The sequence below is a fragment of the Lagopus leucura genome, unplaced genomic scaffold (assembly GCF_019238085.1).
Source record: "Lagopus leucura isolate 7727_CA_CO unplaced genomic scaffold, USGS_WTPT01 Super-Scaffold_100002, whole genome shotgun sequence".
In the NCBI taxonomy this organism is placed as follows: domain Eukaryota; kingdom Metazoa; phylum Chordata; class Aves; order Galliformes; family Phasianidae; genus Lagopus; species Lagopus leucura.
Genome location: NW_024962263.1, coordinates 33,560,540 through 33,580,036, shown reverse-complemented (window position 1 = coordinate 33,580,036; position 19,497 = coordinate 33,560,540). Strand labels below are relative to the sequence as shown.

Sequence of the window (19,497 nt, the reverse complement as noted above, 5' to 3'; positions counted from 1 at the left end):
TGTCTCATCTTCATTAAAATCTTCATTAAAACAGCCAAGAAGAATGTTTATTAGATCTAAATCGTGTGCTGTTTTTTGATTAAGTTCAAGTAACAAAGGAAAGATGCTTTTGAGTACCTGGATCTTTCTTTGAGTTGAGAAGGACTTTGTGCTAAGTAGATCTTTCATGTCATTCATATATTCTTTATACCCTGCAGCATTTGGCCGGCCTGTGATTAGAACACCTCTTACTTTCAAAAATACACAGGTCAGTTAGTAATTACAGCATGCTTGCACTGGATAACTCCAATGCATACTGTGGCAATTATCAGAGGAAACTAGTTTTGTAATTTGGAAAAAAAAAAAAAAAAAAAACATACTGTGAGAAGACCAGCTGTGAGAGATGAACTGTGGCTTGGAAGCTGAATCTGTATGTGTTCTTTGTTGCAGATGTATTGGACCTTGATCAAGTAATATCTCCTTGTTATATCAGAAATATTAACTATAGAAACATTATCAGGAGCCTTGTGCTGCTGCATTCATCGCTGTTTAAAAATGTCCTAAAACAGTTGTTTCATTTTTTTGTCCTGAATTCATTTTTTTTAAACATACATGCATTGGAGTTGTCTTATCAAAGTACAAGAACTTTCTGTGTGTGGAAAAACTTGTCAAATGTGTGGAAGTTAACATCTGACCTTTTATTTCTGTTCAAATATGTAAGGAAACTTTCACTTACCACTGAAGCACAGCTGTGTAGCTGAAAAGCATCACTAAAGACAAAGGCATTTCATATCCAGCTAAATTACAGAGAACACTGTCATGCAAAACAAAATTATCAGTTCTGGGACCTAAGTAGAGAAGGTGATTTTTCCAAGAAGTCATAAATGCCTTTGTGCAGCCACCTAACCAGCATGCTGCCTCTTTTTCATTGTTCAGCCTGTGGTCACAGTTTGATCTTTTGCTGATGGACCTTAAAGTTTCACAGATGTGGGATGCATTTACTGGGTCCTGGCACTTTTCCACAAAGAAATGCGCACGCCTTGAGGACAGAATGTCAGGTATGTAAGACTGAAGTGTTGTGAGTCTGGACGTGTTTCAGGAAGGAACAGCTGTGCCTGGACTAGCAGAGACAAGTAATCATTGGTTTGGAGGGGGCTCATGTTAGGAAGAATGTTTTAGCTGGAAGACAAGCTCAGCAAAAATAACCATCTCAGTGCAGAAGTTCATTGTATTGAAGACAATGCACAGAGAAGTGAATTAGACCATAATAACTCCTTGGCTGGACAACTAAAATCACTCGATGTTTGGCACTGTATTGCTTGTCTGAGTGACCACAGCACTGACATGCGCTGCAGCTTACTTTGCAGCCTGCACACAAATAAGAAAAAGAGATCAGTTTAGTAATTTTTTTTTTCAAAGGAAGTACACTGTTTATTCATTTACTTTTCCTTAAGGGCTGTCTGAGGTTGTTTTTAGAACTGAATTTGAGATTTTGAGCAGGTTTGAAAATCTACCAAGCCCTCATGTTATTAGTGCTCTGTTCCTGTTGAAACTGAATTGCATTGTTACCAGCTCTTTCTTCAGAAATCATTGTGTATTGTTAACTTATGTTTCCATTCGTGTAATAACAGGGTAGTTGAGAAATGATAAGGATGAGGAAATGATAAGAAGACTCTATTTTCTGCTGCTTTGTAGATCTGCCAACTGACCATGATGAAATGTGATTGGTCATGTTCAAGGCCAAACCCCTGGGGACAGCGACACCTCTGGGGCACCTAAATCAGCTGAAGAGGAGCACTGTGGGTTCTATCATCAGGTAGGATTGCAAATTGAGGTCCATATATAGGATACACAGTCCAGCAATCCTACAGACTTCTAGTTTTGAATGTTTCATGTAATAATCAGTATATAACAGACTGCAGCATGGAGCAAAGCTACATTAGATTGCTTTTTGCAGGCATGCTGATTCCAGGAGGAACCTTATGGATGGCAATGAGAAGCTCTGGGCAGGCAGATTGCTCCTGCTGCTGTAGCTGGAGGCTGTAGGTGACTGTATCTACTGGGCAGAACCCAGCAATGCTAACAGCATGGTGAAAACCACAGTAGTTCACAAAAAGTGTGAGGGGCAAAAAATAAGAACAAGCCACTGACACAAACACCAGGCAAACTCGGTTCCTGAGAGCACTTAACCTGGCGTGCTCCTTAGACTCCACTGCTGCTGGGTTACTTTGGTCCAGGAACTGTTTTCTTCACATACTTTTCTGGGGTGCCCTGGACCTAGTTTTAATGGGTTTTTAGAAGGCTCAAGGTGTTCACTTTTTCAAGAATTTGTAACACCAAGGGCAGAAACTGCTGAGATTCCTGTTTGGTTACTTAAACTGAATGTAGTTTTTTTTTTCCTGTATGTTGTCACAAATCATGTTAAGACAAGACTTTTTCTCTTAGAAAAAAAGTAAATAAAAAAAAGCTAGTGCTTAAACTTACCTTTAGCCTTTATACATCTATATGCCAGGTTCAAGCTTGTCAGTCTCAGGTACCACAATAAAAACCAAACTCTGTGTCTCAATGTTTGCACTCAGATATCTGTGAATTTCCTCACTGAGTCTGAGGGTGCAATTTTCTCATACCCATTTGGTGTGAGCTGTATATATGGGGCTTCTAATAATTAGAATACTATAGTGGATGAGCTTTACAGTAACAAACTCACTTAAACTACAGTGATACAGAAGCAAGTATGCGCCATCAACTCCATTTAGTGTAATACCTGTACGTGTGAGCAACCCGATGTTCTCTGTAGCTTTGGCTTTTTGATCTTCAGGTACTTCTGCGTACCTCAGATCAGTTCAGAATGCAACACCTACATAGCTTTTCCCCCCAAAAAATTGCATTCTGCTCTGTGATGCACAAACTGTAGCCAAGCAAGCTTTTGATGGGATCTGATGACAGATAGAAGAATATAAGAATATTCCTGGTTTCTTTTTAAACACTGTGTGCTTCTTGCTGATGCTCTGAGACAGGAGGAAGGGTGCCCACACAGAGACACTTGAAGCAAACAGAGGAGGAGTGCTAAGAGGATGCACTCTTCACCTTGCTTCAAAAATACTATTTTAGTTTAGAACTTTTTTAATGTGCTTTTGTTCGCCTTACAGAGATACAACTAAGAGCAGTCACTTTCACTATTGTTTCATCACTCTATTTTTCCAAACTTTCTGATTTGTGTGTCTATTTCTGTAACTAAAACAGCTTGCTGCATACCTTCCCTTGGCCAACAGAAAAAAGGAACTTGCAGCAGTTGTGTATACAAAAACATGAGCTAGTATTGTACCATTTCTGTGCCCCTCAAGATATTGCAGTTCTGTCTGCCCTCACACAAATAAGCTGCGTGTTTGCTGTGTGTATTACTTGCTTGCTCAAACGTAGATATTTGTCAGACCTTAATGTTCTTCCAAGTCTTAACATTGATATGGTATGAAACAAAAAGCATTTCTTCACCACAGGAAATCTAGCAGGTAATTTTGCACAATTTAGCTGAACTTTTTTTATATCATAGAATCTTGTAATCTTGTGATTTCCAAATAGGCAGTTCCTGCTGAGTTCTGCCTGTAGTAGTGGGGGGTGATTTCCATGGTAGTTTGAAAGTTACGTGAGCCTAACTATGGAGAGGATACTGGTAGAAAGAAAGATTATACATATGGACTGATGTGCTTAGTACTTAAAAAATAATCTTTATTATAACTTAAATGTGATAGGAAATAAATGTCACAAAACTAAAGGGGGGGGAAAAAAAAAAGCAGAGGTCAGTACAAAAGAACACCTTGAAAGAACTCAGCTGCTGGGACAGGTGTGGTACAAAAACCAGAACATGGTTATTTCACCTTCTGTATAAAGAGTCTATGTCCCTCAGTAAACAAGTAAGCATTTTGAACTGTACAAAATGTACCTTTTTAATTAAAGGGAGAATATATATATTTATAAATATACAGATATGTACATTGTTGTAACATTCACCATTAAAAAAAACAACAAAAACCAGAATAACTTCTGCCTGCCAATGTGTTTGGCGCTAAAGGCTTCCTTTTGATGTGAATTGTTTGCAATCTTTTATATGTAGTCTATGCAAATTTGGATACTATAATTGACATCTAAATATCATTTCATGCATAATAAACACAGTACAGAAACACTCTTCTGCTAAATTCTGTTCACCTCCTCTGTCATCTTCAGGCTCATAATCAACAGCTTGAAGCACTGTCTTCTTGCAGTGGGGGAGCGAATGCATTCACTTCACACTGTTTATTACTGCCTCCAAGGTCTGCTTTAGTTTGTTTCAGTTCTTTATTGAAATCATTCTATAGAAGCTATCCTCCACTAATTACAGCGTGTGAAATCCAATCCTGCTTGCAACCTGCAGGACAGAATGGCTTTGGGGACTCGTGCAATTAGCTGTATTCATCACTACTTCTTGGAATAAATAAATGTGCTTTACCTTTTCATTTAGTTTTTCAAAACCTACGTGGTTATTTGATCCTCATGAATCTCTGGATTAATGATGGTTCATTGCTGGAGGGTGAGAGAAAGGAAATAAAAGACTAGTAGAGGCATTCAGAATGAGTCACTAAAGTGACACCTCCTTGGGCTTGCATCATGCTGCTTCTGGAGGCAAAATTTGAAGAAACTCGCTCTGTATTTCATTACTGAGACAGCCTGTGGAGTTCTGGGCTGCTGGAGTGGTTCTGGGAACACTGTGAGGCAGCAGGCGCTTTGTTCGGCATTGGAGAGAAAGTTGCTTTGTGGTTCTGCTCAAGTGGCCTCCTACTCATCCGTTTCACATACACATCATGTGTCTCAAGTTTTCATGACCACTTCAAGGAAGTAAACGTAATTAATGCTCAGTAAAATATACAAAGATGCCAGATTCTAAAAACTCACAGAAGTTTGCCAAGGCTGAGTAACTGCAATTGCATTATTTATTACAGACCAGTCAAGAAAATATTGTTCCTCAGCCTCATCTGGCTGTTCCATCATAAGCTGCAGAGGAGCCAATAGGAACTCTTTAGCTGTGTTTAGATTTTGCTTTTCCTTAAAAAGTTGGTGAATTGCTACATTTTGGGACGCTCCTTCAAAGTCTTCATTCTACTTCCCACGCTTTATGGCAGCTCCATCTTTCTTTCACGTCTGTTACACTCAGGTTCTTCTCCTAAAAAGCTGTGGCAGATTCAGTTCCACGGCGACTTCCAACTCTGACGAATTCCCGAGGGAATTTGTCCAGCTGTTCGTAGGCCAGTCTCCCATCTTCACCTGAACACATCATGTTAAAGCATCATATCAACCTATATCACTGCCATACAACATGTGAACTATTGGATTCTCTGCTATTAGAAGGTAACCGGTAACTTCTTTCCCTCTTAATATTTCTTACGTTGTTGAAGGCAACTTCAGAAATTACTTGGAAAGTTAAGTATGTTGGTACAAGTAACTTAAGGATTACTTGGAAAAAAATGTTCAAACTATTTCTTAATTTGCCCTTGCGGGTTGCTTTTATTTAGAGCAAAACAGAAGCAGCTCTGGCTTGTATGGCTAGCTGACAGAATCTGTACAACTATCTTACTTAAATGACCTGCAGTGCTGCATGTCTCAGCTGCAGCTGTAATATGAAGCAGATGATGTTTATCTGTTTGTAATTTAGGTGCTTTCACCCACTTGTTGCTTTCTGGCACTTTTAAGAAGTGAGTCTAACCACATCTTGAGCTCACCATTAGCAATCAAAAAAAGGTCTCTGGTACATCATCTAGAAGAATGGTACAATCTTCCAGAGTTTGTATAACAGACATAGGGTTAAATGTTTCAGAATCTGAGTAACAACGTTGGCAGCAGAGTAAGTTCCTGCTAAATTGGTAAATGAAGAGTGTGTGTTTGATGAATTTGCATAAGTAAAATTAGAAATGGACATATACCCATAAGCAAAACATTCTGTCTACCCTATAGAGTTGAGGACAGGCCAGAAAAATACAGCTTTGTTTTTTTTCAGTAAAGTTTTTTTTCAGTACTTCAGTGGAATAGTGCCACTGAAGTACTGGGGTCCTGAAACTGTGCAGCCACAGTTCCAGTCATGCTGATACACAGCTAGATAACAGGTTAATGAGCAGGGTGGCTGCTGCCCCAGAGAAAAATGAAGGTCTCTCCAAGGTGTCTGAGGTTCTGTATGAAGGAGCTGTTGCAGGTTAGGATGTGTCCAAATAAGCATATGGAGATCATTCAGCTCAAATGAAAGCTTGGTAGTGCTAATGGCACTTGCAAGTGTGATTTGTTTCAGTAAGCTGTTTAGGCAGCTAGGAAGTGCAGGGTACAGAGGAAGCCCCGAACAGGGTGTGATATGTTGCAGAAGGGGAGCTGGTCCTGCCTCCTCAAGGAGGAGAGGTTACACTCCCTAGGACAAGCAGAACACAAATGCTGTCTTCTACATAACTTCAATAAAAGGTGTTGTACTGAATGCCTACACTTGTTTGTCAAACATAAAGTCATTATGAAGTAGATCCCTTTTGTCAGCTTTTCCTTTGCTATTTTTCCATTTCTGCTCCCCCCCTAGACTCAGTTCAATTTCTCTCTTTTTGGTCCATTTTCATGATCTTCAGAATGAATTATTTCTAAGAACATATACTTTTAATCTGTTTGTGTGTAATTCAATTGTTTTATGTGTATTTCTGTTCAAAAAGAAAACAAAATGCTGTAAAGGAGGCAACTCACCAAGTGAGAGCAAGGTTTCAGAGGCTACTTTTCTAATCTCTTCATTGTCAGACTGGCAGAGCATGACCAGCATTTTAATACTCTCAGTAGCCTGGAAAATAGAAAAAAGAATCATATGAACACTGCCTATTATGGTTTAATTTCAGAACATCATATAGGAGTATTTACCACCCTCTGTGTTTCCTTTCACTATGCACTTGGAAATACCATCTTGTGTCCTTGGTCTCGTCTTAAAAGTGTTCACAAGCCAAACTGCATGACAACATGCACACCTTTCTGCCCTGTCTCACTTCATGCAGGATGAGAAGGGCTCCTGCTCCACTAGCTTTGGCCAGGAGGCTGTGCAGGGGAAGCTGCTGGAGCGCCCAGCACTAACATGAGAAGCCCCGTATCTCATGCTTCATGCAGGAGAAACCATCACTCTGCTGTAGGTCTATTGCATGGAATATACTTTTTTTTTGCTGTGTCCAGTGCCAGCTGAGTTAGCATGCAACTGTTTTTCTTTCCTTTATGGGAAGTAATACGGAAGTGGTACCAGAGGTGAGCTGAAAATATAGCATGGCCTAAACTTCCTCTTGCAGTCTCTCTGTGCAGTGTCACAAATTTGCTACGTATCTCTTCTACTGCTGCAATCTACGTGCATTATAGTTAGTTTTATCCTGGAAAAGGATTATTTTCTTCCTCTCCTTCAAAACAAAGCTTTGAAACTGTTTCCAAACAAGGAATCTGTACAATGATATGCAGCAATGCAAAACAAAAGCTGCTGTTGCAATTTCTATTTTATCATTCTCACTTCTCAGGTGTCCTTTCTTTAAAGTAATGCCAAGAACCACGACTAAACTCCTTGTCTCTTACCTTGAGGTATCTCAGAGCCAGGCAGGCTGCTTTCTGCAGCTGGAGGTTGGGCTGGGTTAGCGCTTCACAGTAATAAATCAAGGCCTGGAGAAAGATAAAGAGAAGTAGCCTTGAAAATGTCTTTGGCTGAGTGGAGCAGCAGGCTGGAGAGTGGAGTCTGCCATGAATGGCTGGAAGTCAACCCCTAATTTCTTCTCATTCCTTTTCTCCCATCTCTTTAATTTCTGCACTTAATCTGGCTTTACTTCCTACCTTCAGCATCTGTGCTAGACTCACATCTTAGGTGGCAGATCTCAGTTGCCAGCTTCCTTTAGGGGAAAAAAATGCAATCTACATCTTTGTGTGCTGATGATGCTGGGGACTTGCCTTCAAGCTGGGTTTAAGGTAGGCTGGCACAAAGGCCAAGATGTGGAAGATAGCTGTAGAGTTCAGTACTTCCTAAATACATGCATGGTCTGGTTTAGCACCTGTTTAGTACAACAACAGGTAGAAGCAGACTGGCATAATGATAGAAATAAAACTACATATTTGCAGAAAAAATAGGTGGAAAATCCCTCTGGTTCAGTTTAAATCAGGCTCAGAACAATTATTTTATAAAGGTAGACATTTGAGACACACAGACAGAAAAAAAACTTTGTGATTATACAGGTCCCTTATGCAGTAGGTGATTTTCTGCCACTTACCTTCTCCCTGAAGTGCTTGTTTTCTGCAGTAGCTGTCAGAAGTGATGCCACAGACTCACTAACTTCATTTTTATTTTCATTGAGAAGTAAAGCCAAAGCTCTCAAAACTTCTTGCTGTGGTGGGAGGTTGTTGGAGTTTATTTTGGACACGTTTTGATGCAGTTTTCCATCTTTCACAGACTGCAACATCTGAACCACGGAGGCTAGAAGTGTAGGAGGAAGGCTTTTGTTACTTTTTTTTAATCATGTGTTTCAGATTTCTCATTTCCCCACCAACAATCCTCACTATATACAGAGGACAGATGAAAAATCCCCATCTAAATATTGCAGCATTGTGGTGTATCTTCACAGGGAACTGGGCTCTAGGTTGGGTTTGTTTCTCAGACATTCTTCTTAAGGAGGTGTATGGGAACTGTTGAGTCACAGCCTGAACCACTGATTGATCACCTGAGGCAAACACTGAGTCAGCTGTGGGAGCACAGGTGAAGGCAATTCAGCTGTGTGACTGGAAGGGATGGAGCCTGGCTGCACCTCTCTTAGACCTCATTTAAGGGCTGACTGCCCCTGGGGAAGGATCTCTTTCTAGAGCTCACTTCTCTGTGTAGTTTTTTCTGCAAGCCTAGATCTTTGGATAAAGGTGAGTATTTTTTTTCCTGTTTTCATTGGAATAATCTTTCCAGCTGTAACAGGAGGCTATGAGTAGATGGACTAAATGGGATGCTGTTGTATTGCTTAAATTCTCATCATAACAAGGGAAAACCAATATTCTGGCCAGTGTATTGACTTCCGGTACAGTTTCATGGAAGTTTTTCCTAGGCAGGTTGATGTCTCCCATCAAAAGCCAGGGCTTATGTGTTTCAGAAGTGACCTGAAATGTCTCTTTCCTTCCAGGCTTTTGATTAAAGTTCTCCAGTTAGGGAAAACTAGACTCAAACTGCATCTCAGCTAGCTCACTACAGAGTCCTGGAACTCAATGATCTTTGAGGTCTCTTCTAACCTAAGCCATTCTGTGATTTTGTGAAAACTTAACTTGCCAGGAATTGCAGTCTAGCATGCTTTGTGGAACATCTGCTTCTCTCTTTAAGTCTTGGAGGCAGAGCCTACCAGTGGCCTCGGTGCTGTGATCCCTTGGCTCCTGAGAAGATCTCAGCATTTCATAGAATCACAGAATTCATGAGATGTCTGCATAAAGGAGGATGAAAGACTCGAACTCCACCAAAGCTGTGGGCATGGAAAACGTGCCAGGCCTTGGGCCTGGCTCAGCACTATCAGCTATTTCCTGAAAAGTAACTTAGCGTTTTTTTTCTTATTCATTTGTGGAAATAGGAATGACTGATAGTGAATCTGCATCAGCACCTCCCCTTTGATATGTGCAACTCTGGGATGCAGTCACATTTAGTATCTAAGGCATTTCTTTGCCTCTCCCCCATTCTCCTGTAAAATCAGAAGGACACCCATGCAATCCTTATTAGCTACTATATTTTGTATACCCTACCTTCTTTTGCAAGCTGCAGCAAATAGCTTCCAAGGTCATTAACACTGTGGCTGGCAAAATAGTTGTAATACTGAAAGACAGTAATGATTTCTGAGGACATGGTAGAATAGAGGACAGGCTCTGTCCGGTCCAGAATCTGAGACACCAGGATTCGGAAAACTGCAGGGACAAAAGGATGTGTTAGTGAGAACAGAAGCTGCTGGCATTCCTGCCCAGGTGTGTGGCATGCAGAAAGTGAGCCTGGGAATGTCCTGGAGGGCAGCAGAATGGAACAGGAAGGAAAACCCCATCCAGGGTGGGCATCTGCAGTCTGAGCAAGCCATCCTGCTCCTGCCCAAGGAGAGCTAGTCAATGGAGCTGGAGTTTGACAAGTGGTACATCCAACCCCAAAAAGAAACCTATGTTCAGATAGACACACTTGAATTTGTACACATTTCATGCCAGTGAACTGTAATGGGACATGGACATTATATCAACACGTTATGGTTGGACTAGGTGATCTTTGTGGTCTTTTCCAATCTTAATGGTTGTATAAAATTGAGAGGATTCCCACTGCACTGTATCGCTTTCAAATCTGTATTTGGGAATGCACTTTCTGATTACCTCATCAGTCTTTAAACAATGATTTCTTTTCACTTTTTTCTCCTATTCCAATCTGATTATTTCAGGCTAAAATTGTTCCAAGAATTTGTTGTATTAGTTTTCAAATAACATCTTGGAGCCATGCCCAAACAGACCTCCAGGGGTTGGAAAACAAAGCAATGAAAGCTGAGTAAAGCCCAGTGCAAAACTGTTCTCCCTTTTGATGACAAATAACTTCTTTGCAGCAGCAGGAGGTACCTGTTTCTGCAAGCCCTGGACATTCCTCGTTCACAGTGGCAGCAAAATTGATATCCAGCTGCTTCATCATCTTGTCTGCAGATGTGTGATAGACTCCTGAAGGACCAGTACACTTCATCCAGAAAGCCAGCAGTGACAGCTTCTTGTGGAACTCGGGGATTGCTGAAGGAGAAGACAAAATGAATGATGAAGCAAAGCTGTGCTCAGTGCACTCTCTTTCTAAAGGGAAATGTGGTATGTATGGAGAACATCCACTCCGTGTCACTGATGGAAAGTAGGTCACCCTGTGTCACTGCCTTCACAGAGGTGGTTGCATGCTGACCCCAAGTTTGTGATGTGTTATTTCTGTTTCCCGAAGGAAGATGTGAGGAAAATCTGCTTCTGATCCAGTTCTGGACACTGTCTCATCTCTTTTAAATACCATTAATTACTTGGGAAAATAAATGGTCTGCATGAGACTGGTCCCTATCCAAGCACTGCTCTGTAGCCTTGGGTAAGTTGCTCCATTTGGGACACACTGTTTGAGGAGTTGTCTTACGACTCCTGTAGCATAAGGCAGATCTTGAATTTCCTTGGGAAAGAGGTGGAGGACAAATTTGGCTGCCAAGGTGGCAGCATCCCCACCCTGTTGCTGCAGCTACCCTTGCTCACCTTCTCCATGTCAAGCAGGATAAGGATCAGTACAACCCTTTCTCACCTGCTTATTTCTGAATAGGAATACATAAGACAGAATAAGGTGAGGCTGGAGAAGGCCTGGGCAACATGATCTAGCTGTGATGTCCTTGTCTATTGCAGGGGAACTGGACTAGACAGCCCTCAGAGATCCCTTCTAACTCTAAGGATTCTATGAATAAGGTCCCTGACCAGCTTCAGTGATTGCTACATCTGTTTGTGAGTTGTCTCCTGCTATGGTGCACTCCCTGCAGTTAATTACAGTGGTTATTTCGGCAAGCCTCCTGCCCAAACCAGCCCTTTTCAGAAGGAAGACCCCCTAATGTTTCTCTTACCATCAGTAAGGGAGGTGATGCTTCCCAAGTTCTCGGTGCTGATCTCTGCAATATTCTCCATCACAAGAGTCTGCCTGGACAGCTTATCGAGGAGGTCTCTTGTCACAAATGGTGTTTTACCAGAGAAGACAATTTGCTAATGGAGACAAGGTGGAAAGGAAGAAAAGGAGTCATTTTGAAGCTTCAAAACAAAACTTAAACCTCTGAAACACCTGGCACCTGAAGAAATGCAATGGCAAATTCTTTGCCTGGAATTATCAAATATTTCTTGTTGCTCTGCTCTATTTTGGCTCTGATCCCCTGCCCAGCCGCTTCTGTTTGGTGCTTTCCCATGGCCAATACTCCCTGCTGCTGACATCTGTATTTCCTTCAGCAGTCCAACATCATTCATATCAAACCTGGACAGTGTTCAAGCCTGCCTCCCTCAGCTGCATATTTACTGTGCACTCTTGTAGATGAGCCCAAAACTCCCTTTTTCTCATACTTGTGAGTCAGCAGTGTCCAGCTTAGTGCTAAGGGTACAGGGATTAGAGTTGTTCTGCATTGCTACAGTGGGCTTCTGGTTATGTCTGAGGTTGAAGAATCTTCTCCCAAATGCTGGGACTGTTGTGGTGGGGGTGAAGAATATGGGGAGGGGAGGCTCCTACTGCCACCACAGCCATCCCAGCACTCGCTGGCCTTGTTAAACCATTTATCCCCATGAAAAGGTAAAAACATAATGCAAAAATGAACTGTGCTCAGTACCTGAATGAGCTGTGTGCAGTACTGCAAGTGCTTAACTATGGTTATATCGAGGCTGTCGCTTCCTGTGGTCAGGGGCAGAGGGCTGCCAGCAACACTGGTGCCTACCCCTGTGTCCTCAGTCAGGGCTTCGCTGAGGTGGCCCCTGGCTTCAGGGTGCTCAGTCCTGTAACTGCAGAGGGAGGAGGAGGTTAGTGTGGGGCTGTGGCTGCCTGGGCAGACAGACACACATTCACTCAGAGATGGGCAACGAGCACGGAGCAGAGCTGAAAGCAGCGCCCTGGGACCACACAGCCCTTAGAAAGCCAGAAACATGGTGATGAAGACATCATGTCACGCGTGAGCAGAGGTACCTGAGGCACAGTAGGGACAGGCCTTGAACAACGTGGTGTCTGCACCAGTAAGTGTCTATAACCTTGCTGTCACATAGAGGCACAAACACTGGGGGTAAACACCCATCTCTCAACAAATTATCTCCCATATTAGTCCAGAAGAAATAGCATTACAGTTTGTATTGTCTCAAGTACTGAGCTGCTGAGAGTAGGTCTAGGCTATCAGCATCTTTCTGGTGCTATATTCAATGGTCTCTGCAGAAGGGAAACCACTGCTGGAATATGGGACATGATATTTTCATAGGCTGCTTTAGGCACACTGTGTACAGCTTAGTTTGCCAGTAGTTTCTGTAAGAATGTAAAGCTGTTCTCGCTGTGTTTTAAATCATTATTTCCAACTTAGTCTTGTACAAATGGTCCTCCCTGTGTTTAAATACAAAGCCCGAGGTCATGCCCCAGACTGTAAGTGTGCTTGGCTGCAGGGCTGGGAGCGTCAGTGCCTGCGGTCCTTACACTGAGTCGCATGCAGCTAAAAGTGGAAGCAGGAATCCACATTGTCTGGGATGAGCCCAGGGGGGAAACATGAGATTTTTAACTTCAAGATTTTAGTTAGGTTCCAAGTTAGCTTACAACTAACTTCAATTTCTTCTGCTCAACTTAAAATTATGATGAAGTGCCAGCTTAAAGCCAAATCTTTAAATCAATGACCTAAGCTCAGAATACCAGAACAGCAAGCAACACAATTTTCTGAGTTTTTCTTCCCACCCTATCTCAGCCTGGGAAGAGGCAACACAGAAATGATGGGAACTGAATGGTTGTTGCTCGTTTGCACTCAGAATTGTTTTGAATGGGCCATGATAAGATGTAAGAAGCAGAGCTTCCCTGTTGAAAAGCATGTGGGCTGAAAGAGATGCGCTCTGCTTTTTCTTTTTTCCTGCTCTAGTGTCACATGCAGGCAGTGGTAAGGAAGCAGATGTGCTTTTAGGATCTAATGATCAAAACACAGCATCTTATGGTCACACAACAACGGCAAACCACAACACAAAACACCACAGCTTTTTTTTCTCTCTCTCTTTTTTTTTTTTTCCCTCAAAAAGACCAGAAGTGATGAAAGAAGGGCAGGTAACACGCAGGGCCATGGACAGAGTACCAGTCATCACTCTTACATTCCAAAGGAAACCTACACCATGCTGCTTAAATCTGGCCCTGTGTTATTGTTATTGACAAGCTTAATCCACTGCAAAGACTCATTCGGCTAGAGAGAAAAGACAAAGGGAGGGGGGAAAAACCACAGAGGAATTAGTAATTACATCCAAGGAAAGCCAGGTCCAAACCTATGTCAAGGAAGAGGCTCTGCCAGTATCGATGACAGCTTAATTTAATTTACCCATCTCTTTTTGGGGGGCAGATTGCGCATATTTGAAAAGATTATCCTGGAAGCTAAAGATTTGGTACGCAGCAGCCACCGGAAACCCTCTGACCCTATAAACTCCTCCAGGATTTGTCAATCTTCCTTGAATAATGTATGCACCGGGATCCTCTGTTAGCAACAAAGAGCTGGGGGATCAGTTTGGCTTAAGCACAGCTGGCAGTTGCTACAAACTTACCTATTCTTCTCAACCTCAGTATCTGAAAATACTGAGTCTGCACCTCCTCCACCATTACAAACCTCCTCACCACCACCATCCTCATCATCAAAGTCAGAGGTGTTCAGGAAATCAAAGCTTTCTAAAGCACTTTCAACTGTTAGACTTAAACTGGAGGACCTGCTTCGGCTTACTGCTGGCTTGCACTGCAAAAGCAGAACGAACCAATGAAAACCCCAGATATTAGCTACTACTGAAAGAAAAACATAAAGGATAAAGCTTAAAATTTTCAAATTCTTCATTTTATTTATAATACTTCATTTTATTGGGTATTTCATTTCAAACCTTCATATTCATAGCATACACAATCAAAGCCTGGAAACTAGAAAATCCCTTTCTCCTCCCCTCCTACCTCCTCCTTCACCCAAAGAGAAGACCTGCAAAGGCAAAAATCAGCATGTTTTATAGAAAGAACAGGTACATCTCAAGTCCAAGTGACACAGCTTTCAACATCCTCCAAAAGGAGAGATGGTAATTAGAACACTGGAATTTGAAAAAGAAAGGCACATTGCATAATGGCTGTTACAGGTACAAAAGCAGATTTATATATAAATACATATACAATGGCACTACTGAATATATTCCAGATATAACTCCAATGAAGCTAAGCCATATTGGTCCCACATCTGCAGATGTATACATGTGATGGAAGAGAGAGGACTTCTGTGGCCTTTGAAGCCACACTGCTTATGAAGGAAAATGCACTGATTTCCTAGGTGACAGAAAAAGGTAGCATTCTAACCTGCAAACCAACAGTGCCTAGAGAGGGAGGAAGTCATCCTATCTCACTGCTGGGATGAAATACCACCAAGGCCTTGCTGGTGCTGCAGGAAGTACCAAAGCCCTGGTTACATGTGGTGCTTCATCCAGGTGTGCCCACAGACTTGATGCCAAGGTTACTTTGCCAGAGCAAATGATGATCAGCAGATGGAGTTGTGTGAGGACTTCTGCACCTCATGCACTGCGTGACCACTGACGCAGGTACAAAGCTGCATCTTCCAGTCCCAAGTAGGAACCAGGACTCTGTTTCAACTAGTAAAAGAAAACAAGCTGGCCTCTGAGTCTGGACTTGGCTCTTCTAGAACTGTCAAGGTTTGGAGTTTTGCTTCTAGTTTGTTTGCAAATTGTTATGTTAGCATTTATGATGCTTGTCATCTTGAACTGACAGCACAGTCTTTCACTATTCAAACACAGTCCACAACATCTCCACAGGGCTGTCATACTTGTGCGGCACAGATGGCTTTAGCTGCTACTTCTTTCGAGGCTGGTAGTGCAGCTTCTTCAGGCAAGAGCAACAGCAACATGTGGGCTTCATATTTCTCTGACCATCTGACATGGCCAAGAAAGCTTTCTTCAGACACAGCTGGATACCAGCTCAGCCTTCTGAGCCCAGTACAACCACTGGGGATGCTGTGCACCCACCTGCAAGCTGGTTAATAGCCACATGCAGATGGAAAGCAGGTCTGGAAGAAGCAGCCATCCCCAGTGTGCAGGGCTCCTGTCTGCACATCTGTCCTCTCTCCCACCATGCCTGTCCCTTTATGGCTTCCAAAAAAAGGAAAGTGAATGAGCAGTCTCCATTGTCCCTGTGTTGCTTGGACACTCAACTTCATGGTGGAGCAGCCATGAAGTTGAAAATCAACAGTAATGGTAGCTTTGCCTGTTTCAAATACTGAGGAAATAGTACGAAAATCAGGGGCTGCAGACTGTCAAAAAAAAAACCACCACTTAGCTTGGGGAAATACCGTGCAGCTGCATACACCAATGGAAACAAAGATGTTAACAAAGCTGTGGGCTTTTTTTTTTTGTAAAAAAGATGAATGCTTCCCTCCTTCCTCCTCAGCCTTGTACTTAAAGGATGAGATTTAAATGACTATCAGACCAACTTGCACATGAATATGAAGCATTTGAAATGATTATTTCCCATGTGATACTATTTGCTCAGTAACATATCATGAGTTATTATTCACAGGGAGATATGAGTCACAGTGATCAGCAGTCAACATACTAACAACACACATACAAAATTCATTACTTCTTTCCAATCTCCAATGTGTTTGGTTCATCCTGGTGTAAAGACAGGATTTCTTCTTTTAAAAATGCATGGGGGAAAAAGAGAAAAGGCTTGGGGAAAAAAGCAAGGAAGGAATGGCAACCTTCAGTAGGATCTGCGCTTCAAAAATCACCTTGGCAGTTCAGAAAATTCAGCTGCCATGCCTACATGGCCTGATCCTCAGCTGGTGTAGCTTTGCAGAGCTCTGTGTAGTTCAGTGCCAAAGTACACCCACCAAGGATGCGGCTTGTGAATTTTAAAGGCAGAAGATTGGCTATAATATGATCTCCAGTATGGCACAACTAACAGGCTCTCAAGTGGTTTCTGCAGAGAAAGGCATAATGTAATTGCCCCTCTGCCATTGTACCTTTTTCTCTTTCCCCCAAGTTTTGAGTAGATTAAAGGATCCATTACTCAAGCATACAAGGCTACCACCAGCACACTGCAGACACATGCTTAAAAATACAACACTGTGAAAGGGTGCTCCAACAGGAGCAAATCTGTTTAGTGATATCTGATTTGATGTTTGTGTGGAAGAGGAAGAGATTCTACTCGCTCAGATCTCCTTTAGTGTAGTACTTTCCGAAAATGTACTCACTTTTAGGATGTCATCCAGATGCATCACTTCCTGGTCCAGGTCCTGAAACTCTTTGTACTGCTCTTTATGAGGCTCAAGAGCTAAGAGAAGCCCTTGCAAGGCTTCTTCAATGCTTCCATCGAGATAAGACTTGTAGCCTTCTGACTCCCCACTGATGGACCCCTCACACGGCAGCCTCTCTGGGGTCCCAGGCACCTCAGCAGACGTCAGCCTTTTCACCAGCTGCTTGGTGATGTTGCCCTCATAGGTGTCCAGCTCCACCGGCTTTAGTTCAGAACCTTCATCTGTGTCCTGCAGGAGAGACACCGGGACGCTCGCCTCTATAAAGACACGATCGCTCCGGGCATCGGAGGGCTTTTGGCAAGCTTCAGAATGTGCCCTGGGGGTGGCCTTGATCCCAGTCACTGCTGCCTCTCCGGAGGATGGCAGGTCCTTGGGCTCAGGGACAGAGTCTCCGCAGGAGTCACTGCTGCTGCAGTCTGGGCTCGAGCTCTCAGACGACTTGTGAGCTCGGTGCTGAGTAGCAGTGGTGGTGATATCGGGGCTGGAGCTGACGTGAGCAGAGGAGGGCTCTGCTGGGTTGGCAGGGGGCACGCGGTCTTCATAAGGCAGGTCGCCAAAAGTGAAGGAAAGAGGCCGCTTCTCTGTGGTTGCTGTTCCATTTTCAAAGACATCATCTGGCAAGTTTGACTGAAAAGAGAATTGAGAAAGAGAGCAAATGTCTTTCATGTCTCATTGGAAAGAAAAAAAAATGATCTATGTGTCTGGGAAAGACAAATACAAGGAATAAGATTCGAGAAGCAGTCAAGACTTGAGAAATGGGAAAATTGAAGTCCAACTTGTGCTTTCATCTGGCACAGTTCCCGACTCCAGAAGGATTCTGCTGGTAACTCTAGGTTCAACATCTCTTTGGGGTAAGTCAAGAGCTCTGGTAAGCATGTCCCACAGCAGCAACCAAGCACTGTTTGTCTAAGCAAATTGACTGACAGCACTTCCATGGCACTACCCCACTTCTTGTGGGAAATCCTCCTGATGGGCTGCACTCAAGCTATCTTGGCTACATTTTCATGTTCTTACAGATTTCTGTTGTATTTATTTCCTGACTTTTAAAGTAGCAATCCCTAAACTGTAAAACAGTCTGCTCCAAAAGTTTCTCCAGTCACATCATTTTAATGGGGATATGACCATGCTATTCCTTTCCTGTAGAAAGTACACAACCACATGCAGATACCTCTGCCTACTGCTGAACATGAGCTACACAAGAATCATGTTCAACACGAATTTAATCCAAAAGGAAACAGAAGGATTTGTGTGGTGGTGTACTGAGCAGAATACTGATCACTTAGGAAACAAAAACAGCATATATTGATTCAAAAATGATATCACATGTTCCCCCCAGAGTGATTATCAGCACATATATACATTCACCCCTGGCTCACCTATGGGGACATACACTGCAGGTTGTCTACCTGACCCCACTGCCTATCTGACGCACAAATTTTGCCTTAATCTCATGTTAAACTCACTTACTGCACATTGGAGAGAGTTAGAACATTTCTGCTGACTTCTTCCCTGCTATCAGGTTTGAAGCATCTCAGAGCTGTAGTACACATCCTTCTATTATTTTACACAATTTTTAGAACGGAAAGAAAGGCAAAAAGCAGTAAGGAGGGGAAGTACAAGAACCTGCCTGGAGGCAGAATGTAATAAATTAAAGCCTGAAATTTCACACTGATGGGCTCTGAAGCAAATTTTAGCCTTCATTACGTGGCAAACTCATGCAAAAGCACAGCACAGATGAATTGCAACTAGTATTTTGCTGACAATTTGCTGGAAGGAACTATAGGCACTCCCATGTTGGCAAGGTACTCACAGTTAAAATGTTTGAAATTTTCATCATTTTTCCAGCAGCTTTTTTCCCTAGACATAACGACACTCTTATTTCTTCTTTCCCCTCACATGAGTGCGCTTTCAACCTCTCCTTTACTGCTGAAAGTCAAGTCACTCAGCAAATGTGCAACATCAATCAGCATGGCACGCCATTTTCAATAACTCCATTTTTAAGAATACCATACTGGCTTGTGCTCCTGCTCTGCACTCCTCTCTGCACTCAGAACATTACCCATGTAGAAACCAAGAGCAACTTTGCTTTACCACAAGCAGCCTGGGTTCACACTCACGCTCTCCCCTGTCAGCAGTCAGCAAAATAAGCCAGTTGCACCAGAAAGCAGCACACAAGGCATGCATGGGAATGGAGATGCCACATGGGGACTGATAAACTCCTTCAGCACACAAATACCAGGACTCACATATAGCTCTAGCCCCGCTTTGGGGCTTAGCCTGAGCGATGGCAGATCACTAAAAGAGCGACTGCGCCGAAGCTTGTCAAAGAAAGTGTCTTGCAGAGCATCTAAGATTGCCAACCTTGGCCTGTCTTGCAGGGGATGCAGCCATTTCTTCAACAGTTAAAAGCAAACATGGTAAGGAGGGCAGGTTAACTGAATGCTTTGCAGCAGATTTAAAT

General features: G+C 42.7%; 1 protein-coding gene and 1 long non-coding RNA gene across 5 annotated transcripts in view; one reads left to right on the top strand and one right to left on the bottom strand.

The window, feature by feature from the left end:
* Positions 1-254: 254 nt before the first annotated feature.
* LOC122178581 lies at positions 255-13,055 on the top strand. 4 transcript variants are annotated; one of them, XR_006178385.1, is made up of 5 exons: positions 255-1,037; positions 1,675-1,795; positions 10,584-10,830; positions 10,955-11,089; positions 11,392-13,055. It is a non-coding gene; the product is annotated as an uncharacterized LOC122178581 (long non-coding RNA). The 4 variants fall into 4 exon arrangements; XR_006178384.1 differs by having other exon boundaries at positions 259-1,795; XR_006178386.1 differs by lacking the exons at positions 255-1,037; positions 1,675-1,795 and adding an exon at positions 8,846-8,898.
* Positions 3,682-19,497, bottom strand: part of RIPOR2 (RHO family interacting cell polarization regulator 2) — a 58,485-nt gene continuing 42,669 nt past the window's right edge. Inside the window, 12 exon segments of the mRNA XM_042868823.1 lie at positions 3,682-5,169; positions 5,172-5,241; positions 5,243-5,277; positions 6,724-6,814; positions 7,579-7,662; positions 8,262-8,464; positions 9,757-9,915; positions 10,597-10,758; positions 11,604-11,739; positions 12,348-12,516; positions 14,284-14,468; positions 16,974-17,663. Coding sequence (XP_042724757.1) covers positions 5,108-5,169; positions 5,172-5,241; positions 5,243-5,277; positions 6,724-6,814; positions 7,579-7,662; positions 8,262-8,464; positions 9,757-9,915; positions 10,597-10,758; positions 11,604-11,739; positions 12,348-12,516; positions 14,284-14,468; positions 16,974-17,663 — 2,046 coding nt within the window. The 3' untranslated portion in view covers positions 3,682-5,107.